Raw genomic sequence first — 14,394 nt, 5'->3', positions numbered from 1 at the left:
ACCCAGGACATATCATACTTAGGTATGAGTCATTTCACTGCATGCTGGAGATCACAGGCCAAGAGGACAGCATCATCTGCAACTAGCACAGATGCAACTTCTAGGTTCCCAAACACGATCATCTGCATGCTTTGACAGTACCTTTGTATCCTGTTCATCAAAATCAAGAAAAGGAGTGAAGGCAAAACACACCTTTTGAATAGTCCAATGTTAACAATTAAATGGACTCCACTTCATGAAAGTTTTTCTATAATCACACAACTGGATATCTTTACTCACAGTGGTGTCTGCCAATGGCTTTTTAAGGTTGTCACTGTGGCATACACTGATTTTATCTGACCACCACTCAATATGGAGGATTTCAAAGAATTATTTTTCACTTCATGTCCCAGACCGACCTCACACAATAATACTTTTGAGGTGAACAGAGGCATCCTAAGTTATTGTGACTACCTGTTTGGACCTTCCAGATCAATCCTACAGACACTCCACCCAACTATCCCAGCACATCACCAGATTGTGGTCAGCCTCTCTTTACCCTTGTGTCCAGAACAAATGAACTCGGAAAGGGTGGGAAAATTACAAAATCCATCACTGACCTTTGGTTGAAGTTATTCTGGTATCACACGCACTTATGAGCATCCTTTTGTTTAAACATTGTGTTTGTTGTGGAACTCCATGATCCAGAACTGTAATAATAACTCAAAACTCATGCTTAGCTCAGATCCTGTAATCCTTTTAATCCTAATCATGCCTTCCCTGGTATGAGAGAAATCACCTTTGTGCAGTTTGTATCTAGCCTGAATCTTTCAACATCCTACAACATCTCAGCAGCCAGTCAAAATTGCTACAGCTTTATTCACCTAATCCTGTCACCTGACTGGCATTACACTTGATGAACCCTATGGGAGGCACCATTTAGTTTCTTTTGGATTTTTTCCAACTTCATGTACCACAAGATGCTTGTCAGCAAACACCACATCTGGCCTGGCTCAAGGAATGGGCGAGATTCAAATAGATTTGTCAATGGAGTCATTTTTTTTTATCAATACTCAACAAGTGCCTTGGCTTGAAAAACTGACATATTTGGTTATTTTTCAAGTTTTCCTCTGTGCCCCATAGCCTCCTTTGTAAAGCATCTGTTTGAGTAAGATTTTTGTTTTAATTTGTAGAAAGTGCATAACTTTAGACAAAATTTCACAAGGCAAGTGCATATGCAGTAAAACCTTGGATTGCGAGGAACTTAGTTTACGAGTGTTTTGCAAGATGAGCTTAATTTTTAAATACATTTAAACTTGATAAACGAGCAAAGTCTTGCAATACGAGTAGTCCGTATATGCTTTGTCGGCCGAGCGTCATGTCATCACAACTGAGCCGATGGTTCTTCTTTCTCTCTCTCTCGCCACAGGATTGTGGGCAATTGTCTCCCATGCTTGGTCTCAGTCGGCGTGCCTCACTCATATAGTCAACATCCATAAGAGCTTATACTGTTTACTATAGCATGGTGACCAGGTGTGTGCTGCAACGTGAGAGTCCCTGTCATGCACCCCAAAAACGAGGCTGAGTCTCAGTACTTTAGCAAAAGCAGCTTTATTCATCTTGAAACAGGAACAGCACGGTTATTTATTGTAGTGGGATCTACTGCTCTCCTATACACAGACACAGTAATCCGACAGGGTCGTGTCCAGATCAGTGGCCAAATAATACTGTGCCCTTGTATTTATAATGTTCCTTGCATCACCTATCGACAGCGGGTGCTTATAGTGTGACCGCAGTCTTTTCAAATTCGCTTTTACAGCAAACTGCTACAGCACTGTGAGCCTTGTGGTTGCTTCGGGACACTCTTTCGTGTGTCGTCCCATTGGGGGGGGGATCCCAAAAGAGTTTAGAATCCTTGCAGTGCATAAAGCATTTTTTTATTTTTGTGTCCAAGTACAGTGACTCTTCAGGCAAAAGCAACTGTCATTGGATAGGTTCCTTGTTAAAGTCACAAAAAAAAGAAAAAGATTCCAGTGAACCAACAGATAGCAGTGATTCCATTAGTTATAGTGAAAGTTGTCCTACACAATAACCCTCCTCTTCCTCTTCTCTCTCTCCTCTCTCTTGTCTCCCTCACACCAGCCACAATTCTTTTCAAAGGTAAAGTGCAGGTTAACTTATTTTACATATTTTCACTTTGTATTTTGTATTAATCATTTTTATATGAATATTTTTGGGTTGTAGAACGAATCATCTGAGTTTCCATTATTTCTTATGGGGAAATTCACTTTGATATGCAAGTGCTTTGGATTACAGGCTTGTTTCCGGAACGAATTATGCTCACAAACCGAGGCACCAATGTATACCATGTTTGTGAAGAAATAAATTTGACTTAAAAAATACCAAATGTATCCTTTAAGGTGGATGAGACTATGAAAAACCAAATGTGCCGATGTTGAAGAGAGTGGCAGCAAATATTTTGAATGTAAAATGCAAAATTTAAAATAAGTTATTAAAATAAGATTGTCATAAATGCTGCATTAGTGACTTATTTGCTTCCTAATAATAAACAAATCTTCTTGAATTGTTCTAATGTAAAATTAGTGTAAAATTAATGAACTTTTGCCATACTCACAGGCTCTATCTAAAATTTATTTTGTGGCTTTTTTAATTCAATTAGCTTTTAAAACATGTAAAAACATGTAAAAATATGTAAAGGTGTTCAGTGATTACTTTTTGCTCTATTGTATGATGTTTCTTACTAATTATGATTGACAATAACTATTACTGTATGGCTTAGTTTGGTTTCCATTTACATGGGATCAACCACGTCTAGGTTTGGTTTTTATTTTATTTTGTAAGCCTTTTATTTACTTCTTAATTCAGTACATCTTTCATTGTAAAAATAAACCAAAAGGATACATATGTTCATGTATATTTTGTTTTTCAGCTTATACAATTTAAATGTCAATTACTGTTCATGCTAACCTAATGCTATTTTTCTGAGCTATCACTTTCTGTGAAAACAAGAGCATATGTTACAATTTCTTTGTCCACATTAGTTACAATAATAGCAATATATGTGATCTTTTTTCAGCAGTTGCCGGTGCCTGAAGTTAAGAAGACAAGAATAAATAGCCTATATAGCGATGATGAGCACTTGGAGGATGACAATGACAGTTATGAAACCATTTTAAATAAGTAAGTCAGGCTTTGTCTGAATATTTTTTTTTTCAAAGTCTTTTAGAAAGCAACATAATATAACATTTTCAAACAAACATAATCCAGCCCAGGTTCATAGATGGACTGCAACTACATCCACTTAGTAGCACACCCTCACTTACCCTAGTACATAAGGTCAACAACCTAAAACACTTCATTCTGATGTGGGAGGAAAATTTGAGTGTCAGAAGTGAATTTTTAACTCAGGATGCTGCATTTTTGAGGTAGCAATGCTAACCACTGTACTACTGTGCCACCCCATTTTAGATGGTATCTTGTTTATGTTGTTTCCTGATGCATTATTTCTTAGTACATGTGGCAATATACATTCAGTAAACACTTTATTAGATGCATCATGTACAAACCGGATTCCAAAAAAGTTGGGACACTATACAAATCGTGAATAAAAACTGAATGCAATGATGTGGAGGTGCCAATTTCTAATATTTTATTCAGAATAGAACATAAATCACGGAACAAAAGTTTAAACTGAGAAAATGTATCATTTTAAGGGAAAAATATGTTGATTCAGAATTTCATGGTGTCAACAAATCCCAAAAAAGTTGGGACAAGGCCATTTTCACCACTGTGTGGCATCTCCCCTTTTTCTTTCAACCCTCAACAGACGTCTGGGGACCGAGGAGACCAGTTTCTCAAGTTTAGAAATAGGAATGCTCTCCCATTCTTGTCTAATACAGGCCTCTAACTGTTCAATCGTCTTGGGCCTTCTTTGTCGCACCTTACTCTTTATGATGCGCCAAATGTTCTCTATAGGTGAAAGATCTGGACTGCAGACTGGCCATTTCAGTACCCGGATCCTTCTCCTACGCAGCCATGATGTTGTGATTGATGCAGAATGTGGTCTGGCATTATCTTGTTGAAAAATGCAGGGTCTTCCCTGAAAGAGATGACGTCTGGATGGGAGCATATGTTGTTCTAGAACCTGAATATATTTTTCTGCATTGATGGTGCCTTTCCAGACATGCAAGCTGCCCATGCCACACGCACTCATGCAACCCCATACCATCAGAGATGCAGGCTTCTGAACTGAGCGTTGATAACAACTTGGGTTGTCCTTGTCCTCTTTGGTCCGGATGACATGGCGTCCCAGATTTCCAAAAGAACTTGAATCGTGACTCGTCTGACCACAGAACAGTCTTCCATTTTGCCACACTCCATTTTAAATGATCCCTGGCCCAGTGACAACGCCTGAGCTTGTGGATCTTGCTTAGAAATGGCTTCTTCTTTGCACTGTAGAGTTTCAGCTGGCAACGGCGGATGGCACGGTGGATTGTGTTCACTGACAATGGTTTCTGGAAGTATTCCTGAGCCCATTCTGTGATTTCCTTTACAGTAGCATTCCTGGTTGTGGTCAGTGTCGTTTAAGGGCCTGGAGATCACGGGCATCCAGTATGGTTTTACGGCCTTGACCCTTACGCACAGAGATTGTTCCAGATTCTCTGAATCTTCGGATGATGTTATGCACAGTTGATGATGATAGATGCAAAGTCTTTGCAATTTTTCGCTGGGTAACACCTTTCTGATATTGCTCCACTATCTTTCTGCGCAACATTGTGGGAATTGGTGATCCTCTACCCATCTTGGCTTCTGAGAGACACTGCCACTCTGAGAAGCTCTTTTTATACCCAATCATGTTGCCAATTGACCGAATTGGTCTTCCAGCTCTTCGTTATGCTCAAATTTACTTTTTCCAGCCTCTTATTGCTACTTGTCCCAACTTTTTTGGGATTTGTTGACACCGTGAAATTTTGAATCAACATATTTTTCCTTTAAAATGATACATTTACTCGGATTAAACGTTTGATCTGTCATCTACGTTCTATTACAAATAAAATACTGACATTTGCCATCTCCACATCATTGCATTCAGTTTTTATTCACAATTTGTTTAGTGTCCCAACTTTTTTGGAATCCGGTTTGTAGTAGAAAAAGCCTGGACTCAACAAAGCAATTGAAAACATTTCATAGTTCTTACTGATTTTTTGGCCACATCCCGGTATTGATTTGCTGGATTGAGACCTAGGGACTGTGCGGGCCATTGGAGAAAGCTGAAGGTGCCGTTATGTTCGTACTTTGTGCCATAGCACATTGTTTAGCATGAATTATACATTTGGAAAGGAGTAAACATTGGCTTCTGCTTCTTCAAGATCTAACACTTTAAATTTTCTTGTGCATACCACCATTGTAAAGCTCTGTTATGTAAGTATTTGCGACCTCTCCATTAGGTTCAGTGAGTCTGTCTGTTCTCTTCCTTATTATTAAGGTGTTTAAACCTCATAACTTCTGCTTACTTGGATGTTTGTTTATTTGGGTTTATTCTCTGAGAGAAATTTTTACTGAAATGGTGGAAACACCATGTCTCGTACTGAAAATCATGGCCAAAATCAATCAGTCAGTCATTTTCCAACCCGGTATATCCTAATACAGGGTCACGCGGGTCTGCTGGAGCCAATCCCAGCCAACACAGGGCGCAAGGCAGGAACAAATCCCCGGGCAGGCTACCTGCCCACCACAGGGCACACACACACACACCCACACACCAAGCACACACTAGGGACAATTTGGGATCGTCAGTGCACCTAACAAGCATGTCTTTGGATTGTGGGAGGAAACCCACGCAGCAGACTTGGGGCGAACATGCAAACTCCACACAAGCAGGACCCGGGAATTGAACCCAGGTCTCCTTACTGCAAGATAGCAGTGCTACCACTGCGCCACCGTGCTGCCCTAGGCCAAAATCACCTAAATCAAAAATATAGTTAATTCTAAATTTTGGATCAATGAAAACCAAAACTGCATACTATATATTTTGAGTTGTAATTTTAGGATTAGCAGTTTGGAGGAGGATTTGGTGTAGCCTCCTTAGTGTTAAACCCAGGCATTACTCAGGCTGCCAAAGCCGTGCTAAAAGTTACTCGGGCAACTGTACAGACACTCAGGCTGTAAAAGTGCTGTCAGTGATGACATTCTTTGGAGAAATTAAGTCTGAGTGTAGGTTTTCACTAACTATGAAATATCTGCACTTTACCAACAATGAAGACTTTAATGAGAATACCAATTGTAACAAGAATTGACAAAAGACATTAAAAAGGTGTGGGGCAGCCACCCATATAATATGCCCTGGCTGTAAAATGGGTATGTTTTCTGGTTGAGTTTTGTTCAGGTTCAGGTCCAAAACAAAACTGATTCAAATATGTAAAGATTGCGGCTTTAATACTAGAATTACCAGAGCCTACGAAAAAACTCGTAATTCCGTCCCACCTTAAACTGCTTCTTAAATCCCTTCACACCTCTCCGCCAGTGTCCTTTGTCTTCTAAATGTTCTGATAAAGAGAAGCTTGGAGCAGCCAGCTATTCCATCCCCCCACCAATTTAGAACGTGCACGAACTTCTCCCAGCTCATGCCTTGATTGAGTATCTGGGAGTGAAGTGGAGTTTTAGAGTGGAAATAATAGATCGTTATTTGGAACACACACATTTCATGTGAGTTCCGTTTCTACAGTAATCTGTGTAAACACATTGTTAAAACAGAAACGTTTTTTATATTCTAGTTTTAGATTACAAAATGTAGGCATAAACTACATAATGTATGAAACCTGAAGTTCAAATATCAAAGAAACATTTTCACAAAAGGTACAAATATAACACAACAATTGCACTTTTGTTCAAAAATATAACTGCAGAAACAAAAAGTCGCCTTAACATGTGACATTGACACCTACTTACTACGACCGCCTCTGTGGCGCAATACAATGAGGTACTGACTGGAAACCAAAAGGTTGCAAGTTCGATCCTGCACTACTCCGTTTTGAGAAGTAAACTGTTCTTATTCTTACTATTTTATCAATCCATACAACCCCATCTGACACGGCTGTTTTCACATAAAGACAATCTATAGCTCTGCAGTGTACCAAGATGCATACTAACGCCCCCCCCCTCCCAAAAGGGTTCTGACACACAAACGCTAGCGAAGCTGCCTTCTTCGTCTCTCACTGTCACTTGATTTTCTTTTTATTTAGTTTTATTGAGTGTTCCTGCCAGTCCCCACATGTTGCTGTATGCTGTTTCTTTTGTACTCCAGGACATGCGGAGGAGAGAATGGTAAAGAGCAGTAACTTCTGTGCTATATGCAATCATCAGACACTCCCCATCTGCCCGTGTTGCTCAAACACAGGAACATATGTTGGTGTAAATATAACAAAACAAGTGCACTTTTATTCAAGTGAACTTTTTCATCGCCTTTTCCTGTAAGAAGCAATGTACACACTTCTCTCTATGCTGTGGTTTCTATTACACACCTGAAAGAAAGAGACAATATATGTGAAAATATCATCGCACTAATGCAATATTATTTAAAAACGAACAGCGTCAGATCGGGTGTGAATTTATGCAGGAATTGGAAATTCTCTGATGTGGGATCAGTTCTGTATGGTTGTGGGCACTTGTTTTGTTATACTTTTACACCCACATATGCATCGTGGTACACTGCAGAGCTATACCGTGTCTTTATGTGAAAACAGCCGTGTCAGATGGGGTTGTATGGATTGATTCTAAACGCGACTGAGAGAATGAAAAGTGAATTAAAAAAAAAAAAAAGCTAACCTTTACAAGGATCATAAATGACACCGGCTGTTATAGACTGAAATCAAATGCATGCTTTTATTCTAAAATAGTAAAAATAAGAGCAGTTTACTTCTCAAAATGGAGTGGTGCAGGATCGAACTCGCAACCTGTTGATTCCCAGTCAGTAGCTCATTGTATTGCGCCACGGAGGCGTCGTAGTAAGTAGGTGTCAATGTCACATGTTAAAGCGGCTTTTTTTTCTGCAGCTATATTTTTGAATAAAAGCGCAATTGTGTTATATTTGTACCTTTTGTGAAAATGTTTCTTTGATATTTGGACTTCAGGCTTCATACATTATATAGTTTATGCCTACATTTTGTCATCTACTACTAGAATATAAAAAACGTTTCTGTTTTAACAATGTGTTTGCACAGATTAATGTAGAAACGGAACAGACATGAAATGCGTGTGTTCCAAATACTGTAACGATCTATTATTTCCACTCTAAAACTCCACTTCACTCCCAGATACTCAATCAAGGCATGAGCTGGGAGAAGTTTGTGTACGTTCTAAATTGGTGGGGGGATGGAATAGCCGGCTGCTTCTAGCTTCTCTTTATCAGCACATTTAGAGGACAAAGGACGCTGGCGGAGAGGTGTGAAGGGATTTAAGAAGCGATTTAAGGTGGGACGTATCTACGAGTTTTTTCACGGGCTCTGGTAATTGTAGTGTTAAAGGCCGAGACCAGAAGTGACGTCATCGTGACTGGAAGTGATGTCATCGTGGGCACTGGAATCGGAAATGATGTCTTCATGGGAACCGTAAATGGAAGTAATGTCATTGTCGTTGCTGGAACCGGAAGTGACGTCTTCATGGGCGCTTGTGGGATTTCCCGTAAATAATACAGTGGCGTGATAAACTATTTGCCACCTTCCTGATTTCTTATTCTTTTGCATGTTTGTCACACAAAATATTTCTGATCATCAAACATATTTAACCATTAGTCAAATATAACACAAGTAAACACAAAATGCAGTTTTAAATGATGGTTTTATTATTTAGGGAGAAAAAAAATTCAAACCTACATGGCTCTGTGTGAAAAAGTAATTGCCCCCTGAACCTAATAACTGGTTGGGCCACCCTTAGCAGCAATAACTGCAATCAAGCATTTGCGATAACTTGCAATGAGTCTTTACAGCTCTGGAGGAATTTTGGCCCACTCATCTTTGCAGAATTGTTGTAATTCAGCTTTATTTGAGGGTTTTCTAGCATGAACCGCCTTTTTAAGGTCATGCCATAGCATCACAATTGGATTCAGGTCAGGACTTTGACTAGGCCACTCCAAAGTCTTCATTTTGTTTTTCTTCAGCCATTCAAAGGTGGATTTGCAGGTGTGTTTTGGGTCATTGTCCTGTTGCAGCACCCAAGATCGCTTCAGCTTGAGTTGACGAACAGATGGCCGGACATTCTCCTTCAGGATTTTTGGTAGACAGTAGAATTCATGGTTCCATCTATCACAACAAGCCTTCCAGGTCCTGAGGCAGCAAAACAACCCCAGACCATCACACTACCACCACCATATTTTACTGTTGGTATGATGTTCTTTTTTGAAATGCTGTGTTCCTTTTACACCAGATGTAACGGGGCATTTGACTTCCAAAAAGTTCAACTTTTGTCTCATCAGTCCACAAGGTATTTTCCCAAAAGTCTTGGCAATCATTGAGATGTTTCTTAGCAAAATTGAGACGAGCCCTAATGTTCTTTTGCTTAACAGTGGTTTGCGTCTTGGAAATCTGCCATGCAGGCCGTTTTTGCCCAGTCTCTTTCTTATGGTGGAGTCGTGAACACTGACCTTAATTGAGGCAAGTGAGGCCTGCAGTTCTTTAGACGTTGTCCTGGGGTCTTTTGTGACCTCTCGGATGAGTCGTCTCTGCACTCTTGGGGTAATTTTGGTCGGCCGGCCACTCCTGGGAAGGTTCACCACTGTTCACTGTTCAAACTGTTAATTTGTGGATAATGGCTCTCACTGTGGTTCACTGGAGTCCCAAAGCTTTAGAAATGGCTTTATAACCTTTACCAGACTGATAGATCTCAATTACTTCTCATTTGTTCCTGAATTTCTTTGGATCTTGGCATGATGTCTAGCTTTTGAGGTGCTTTTGGTCTACTTCTCTGTGTCAGGCAGCTCCTATTTAAGTGATTTCTTGATTGAAACAGGTGTGGCAGTAATCAGGCCTGGGGTGGATACGGAAATTGAACTCAGGTGTGATACACCACAGTTAGGTTATTTTTTAACAAGGGGGCAATTACTTTTTCACACAGGGCCATGTAGGTTTGGATTTTTTTTCTCCCTAAATAATAAAAACCATCATTTAAAAACTGCATTTTGTGTTTACTTGTGTTATATTTGACTAATGGTTAAATGTGTTTGATGATCAGAAACATTTTGTGTGACCAACATGCAAAAGAATAAGAAATCAGGAAGGTGGCAAATAGTTTTTCACACCACTGTATATGTAGAGGATGGTGAGAGAAAGTCAGTGTACCTCGTCACCCTCTGGGCTGGCGTGTAATTGTTGTTATTCAGGCCCTTTAGCTGCCTCCCATTCGCACGTGTGACACCATCCAGCACCCAAAGTGAAGAAAATGTGGGAGATATACCAGGCGATTGTAGTAAAATTTCGAAGCATTTACATTCTGGACCGCAATGAGAGCATTGATGAAAGTATAATGGATTATAAGGGGAAACTGTCATGGATACAGTACATCGCATCAAAAAGAGCAAGATCTGGCATAAAGCCTTACAAACTTTATGAATCTTAAACGGGATACATTTGGAATTTGGTTCTGTACACACGGAAAGGGGCAATGTTTGATCCAAAATACAATCAGTACCGCATTGTTATGTCATGGGTGCCGACTTTGATAGATGCTCTTCAAGATTAAGGTTACTGTGTAACTATGAACAATTTTTATACTTTTTATAAAGAGCTATTAGACACCTTGCTGCAAAGAAAGACTGAGGCATATGGAACAGTGCGTCCTAACCATCGGGGCATGTCTGAAGATTTTGGTAGAGCTAAATTACAATGAGGTGTGTCAATAGCCTGGCAAAAGGGCAAAGTACATGTGCTGAAATGGAAGGACAAGAAAGATGTTTGTCTTCTTAGCACTGTACATAATGTAGCTACAGTCACTCTACAAGCAAAATGCAACAAGCAGGTTATGAGGCCTTGTGCAGTGTTCAACAACAATAGCAAGATGGGCAACTTAAATCGTGTGGATCAAGAATTGACTTTCTATTCTGTTATGCAGAGGCAACAAAAGAAATACAGTAGAGTCTCGCTTATCCTACCTTCACTTATCCAACATTCCGTATTATCCGACGTCCCACCGCAAAAAAAAAAATAAAACAAAAAAAAAAAAAATACGCATCAATTGGCAACAAGAACTGCAAGTTGCAAGCGTGAACGTAGTCTGTTTTTTGCTCCCGACTCTGCCGCAGCTAATTACAGTGGAACCTCAGTTTGCGAGCATAATTCGTTCTGGAACTGTGCTTGCAGTCCAAAGCACTTGTACAGTATATCAATGCGAATTTCCCAATAAGAAATAATGGAAACTCAGATGATTCGTTCCACAACCCAAAACTATTCATATAAAAATGATTAATACAAAATATAAAGTAAAAATCTATAAAGCAAATTAACCTGCACTTTACCTTTGAAAAGAATTATGGCTGGTGTGAGTGAGTTTCTAAACTCTTGTGGGATTCCACCCAACGGGACGACACGCGGAAGAGCGTCCCAAAGCAATTGCAGTCTCTCAGCGCTGTAGCAGTTTGATGTAAAAACCAATCGCTGTTGCTGTTTCAAGCTTGATAACGCTGGTGTTGCTAAAAGTACTGAGACTCAGGTTCGAGTTTTCGGGTGCAAGACGGGAACTCACAAGTCACAGCACAAACACACACACGCAGTCACAATGCTGTAGTAAACAGTATATGCTCGTACGGATGTTGACTATATTAGTGACGGAGTTAAGGCTAGAAACTGCAATTAATTACATTGAGCAACAAGAAGAAGCTACAGGAATCGATATAATGATGCTGCGAAGAAACAGCACTCATCAGGAAAGCAGACTACGATCAAAAATGTCTTTAAATCATTACAGGACTGAACTTTTTAAGTACATTACATACTGCATTTAACGTCAGACAATTCTGTAACTGTAAGTTCATTTTTTCAGTTAATTTATTCTGTTGTTTTGTTGTAAAACATGACTATTAGGTTCGTAATGTGTAAAATTATAACATAGTTTTGACGTTTAATAGGTTTTTTCTTAACACCTGCCATTATTCAACATTTTCGCTTTTCCGATGTTTGGCCGGCCCGTTTATGTCAGATAAGCGAGACTCTACTGTACTACAAAAAGATATATCATCATGGAACAATGCATTTGGACTGCATTCATCTTATACAAACAAAAAGCTGGCAAAACTATATCTGATGCAAACTTTACATATCAGCTTGTAGAACAAATCATTGCCACACATCCACCGTCCACACTTCCACTAAATGGATACGGTCTACCCAGCACATCGCTGATCAATCCAGAGTATCTTATTGGTACACATTTTATTGATCATATACCTCCAACAAAAAAAAAAATAGAATCCAACTCGTATTTGTGCAGTATGTTGTTCAAAAACTGATAAATCTGGAAAGAAAATCTGAAAAGAAACATGCTATTATTGTCCCAACTCTGACATTGGATTGTGTCTTTCACCATGCTTTAAGATTTACCACACAAAGGACTCATTTTGAGATTATATACAGTCATATGAAAACGTTTGGGAACCCCTCTCAGCCTGCATAATAATTTACTCTACTTTCAACAAAAAAGATAGATTTTGGTATATCTTTAATTTCCTTGGAACATTTGAGTACTGGGGTGTTTTCCAAACAAAGATTTTTAGTGAAGCAGTGTTTAGTTGTATGAGATGAAATCAAATGTGAAAAACTACCTGTGCAAAAATTTGGGTACCCTTTTAATTTTGCTGATTTGAATGCATGTAACTGCTCAATACTGATTACTTGCAACACCAAATTGGTTGGATTAGCTCATTAAGCCTTGAACTTCATAGACAGGTGTGTCCAATCATGAGAAAAGGCATTTAAGGTGGTCAGTTGCAAGTTATGCTTCCCTTTGACTCTCCTCTGAAGAGGAGCATGGGATCCTCAAAGCAACTCTCAAAAAATCTGAAAACAAAGATTGTTCAGTCTCATGGTTTAGGAGAAGGCTACAAAAAGCTATCTCGGAGATTTAAACTGTCAGTTTCAACTGTAAGGAATGTAATCAGGAAATGGAAAGCCACAGGCACAGTTTCTGTTAAACCCAGGTCTGGCAGGCCAAGAAAAATACAGCAGCAGCATATGTGCAGGATTGTGAGAATGGTTACAAACAACTCACAGATCACCACTAAAGACCTGCAAGACCATCTTGCTGCAGATGGTGTATCTGTACATCATTCTACAATTCAGCGCAATTTACACAAAGAACATCTGTATGGCAGGGTGATGAGAAAGAAGCCCTTTCTGCACTCACACCACAAACAGAGTCACTTGTTGTATGCAAATGCTCATTTAGACAAGCCAGATTAATTTTGGAAAAAAGTGCTTTGGACTGATGAGACAAAAATTGAGTTATTTGGTCATAATAAAAAGCACTTTGCATGGCAGAAGAAGAACACCATATTCTAAGAAAATCACCTGCTACCTACTGTCACATTTGGTGGAGGTTCCATCATGCTGTGGAGCTGTGTGCCTAGTTCAGGGACTGGGGCCCTTGTTAAAGTCGAGGGTCAGACGAATTCAACCCAATATCAACAAATTCTTCAGGATAATGTTCAAGCATCAGTCGCAAAGATGAAGTTACGCAGGGGTTGGATATTCCAACAAGACAATGACCCTAAACACAGTTCAAAATCTACAAAGGCATTCATTCAGAGGGAGAAGTACTGGAATGGCCATCACATTCCCCTGATCTGAATATCATTGAAAATCTATGGGATGATTTGAAGCAGGCTGTCCATGCTCAGCAGCCATCAAATTTTACTGAACTGGAGAGATTTTGTATGGAAGAATGGTCAAAAATACCTCGATTCAGAATCCAGACGCTCATCAAAGGCTATAGGAGGCGTCTAGAGGCTGTTATATTTCAAAAGGAAGCTCAACTAAGTATTGATGTAATATCTCTGTTGGGGTGCCCAAATTTATGCACCTGTCTAATTTTGTTATGATGCATATTGCATATTTTCTGTTTTTTTGCCTGAAGAAGGGGCCTGATTTGCCTTGAAAGCTTGCATATTGTAATCTTTTTAGTTAGCCAATAAAAGGTGTCATTTTGCTTGGCTTTTCTCTGTTAATCCAATAAACTTAATGTCACTGCTAAAATACTACTGTTTCCATAAGGCATGTCATATATTAAAAGGAAGTTGCTGCTTTGAAAGCTCAGCCAATGATAAACAAAAATCCAAAGAATTAAGAGGGGTTCCCAAACTTTTTGATATGACTGTACTGTTTTGGCAGCACAAGTAGTATTATTGTTACTGTT

General features: G+C 39.4%; 1 protein-coding gene across 9 annotated transcripts in view; it reads left to right on the top strand.

Annotated features, from left to right (window-relative positions):
* LOC120523933 (arf-GAP with Rho-GAP domain, ANK repeat and PH domain-containing protein 1) overlaps positions 1 to 14,394 on the top strand; it is a 391,846-nt gene that overhangs the window by 210,020 nt on the left and 167,432 nt on the right. For 8 of the 9 annotated variants that reach the window (XM_039745649.1, XM_039745646.1, XM_039745647.1 and 5 more), the window contains one exon: positions 3,077 to 3,180. In XM_039745649.1, coding sequence (XP_039601583.1) covers positions 3,077 to 3,180 — 104 coding nt within the window. The remainder of the gene's footprint in view (positions 1 to 3,076; positions 3,181 to 14,394) is intronic. The other variant, XM_039745650.1, reaches the window with a different exon arrangement.

Source organism: Polypterus senegalus, chromosome 2 (genome assembly GCF_016835505.1).
Source record: "Polypterus senegalus isolate Bchr_013 chromosome 2, ASM1683550v1, whole genome shotgun sequence".
Lineage (NCBI taxonomy): Eukaryota > Metazoa > Chordata > Cladistia > Polypteriformes > Polypteridae > Polypterus > Polypterus senegalus.
This window is presented reverse-complemented; position numbering and strand designations above follow the sequence as displayed.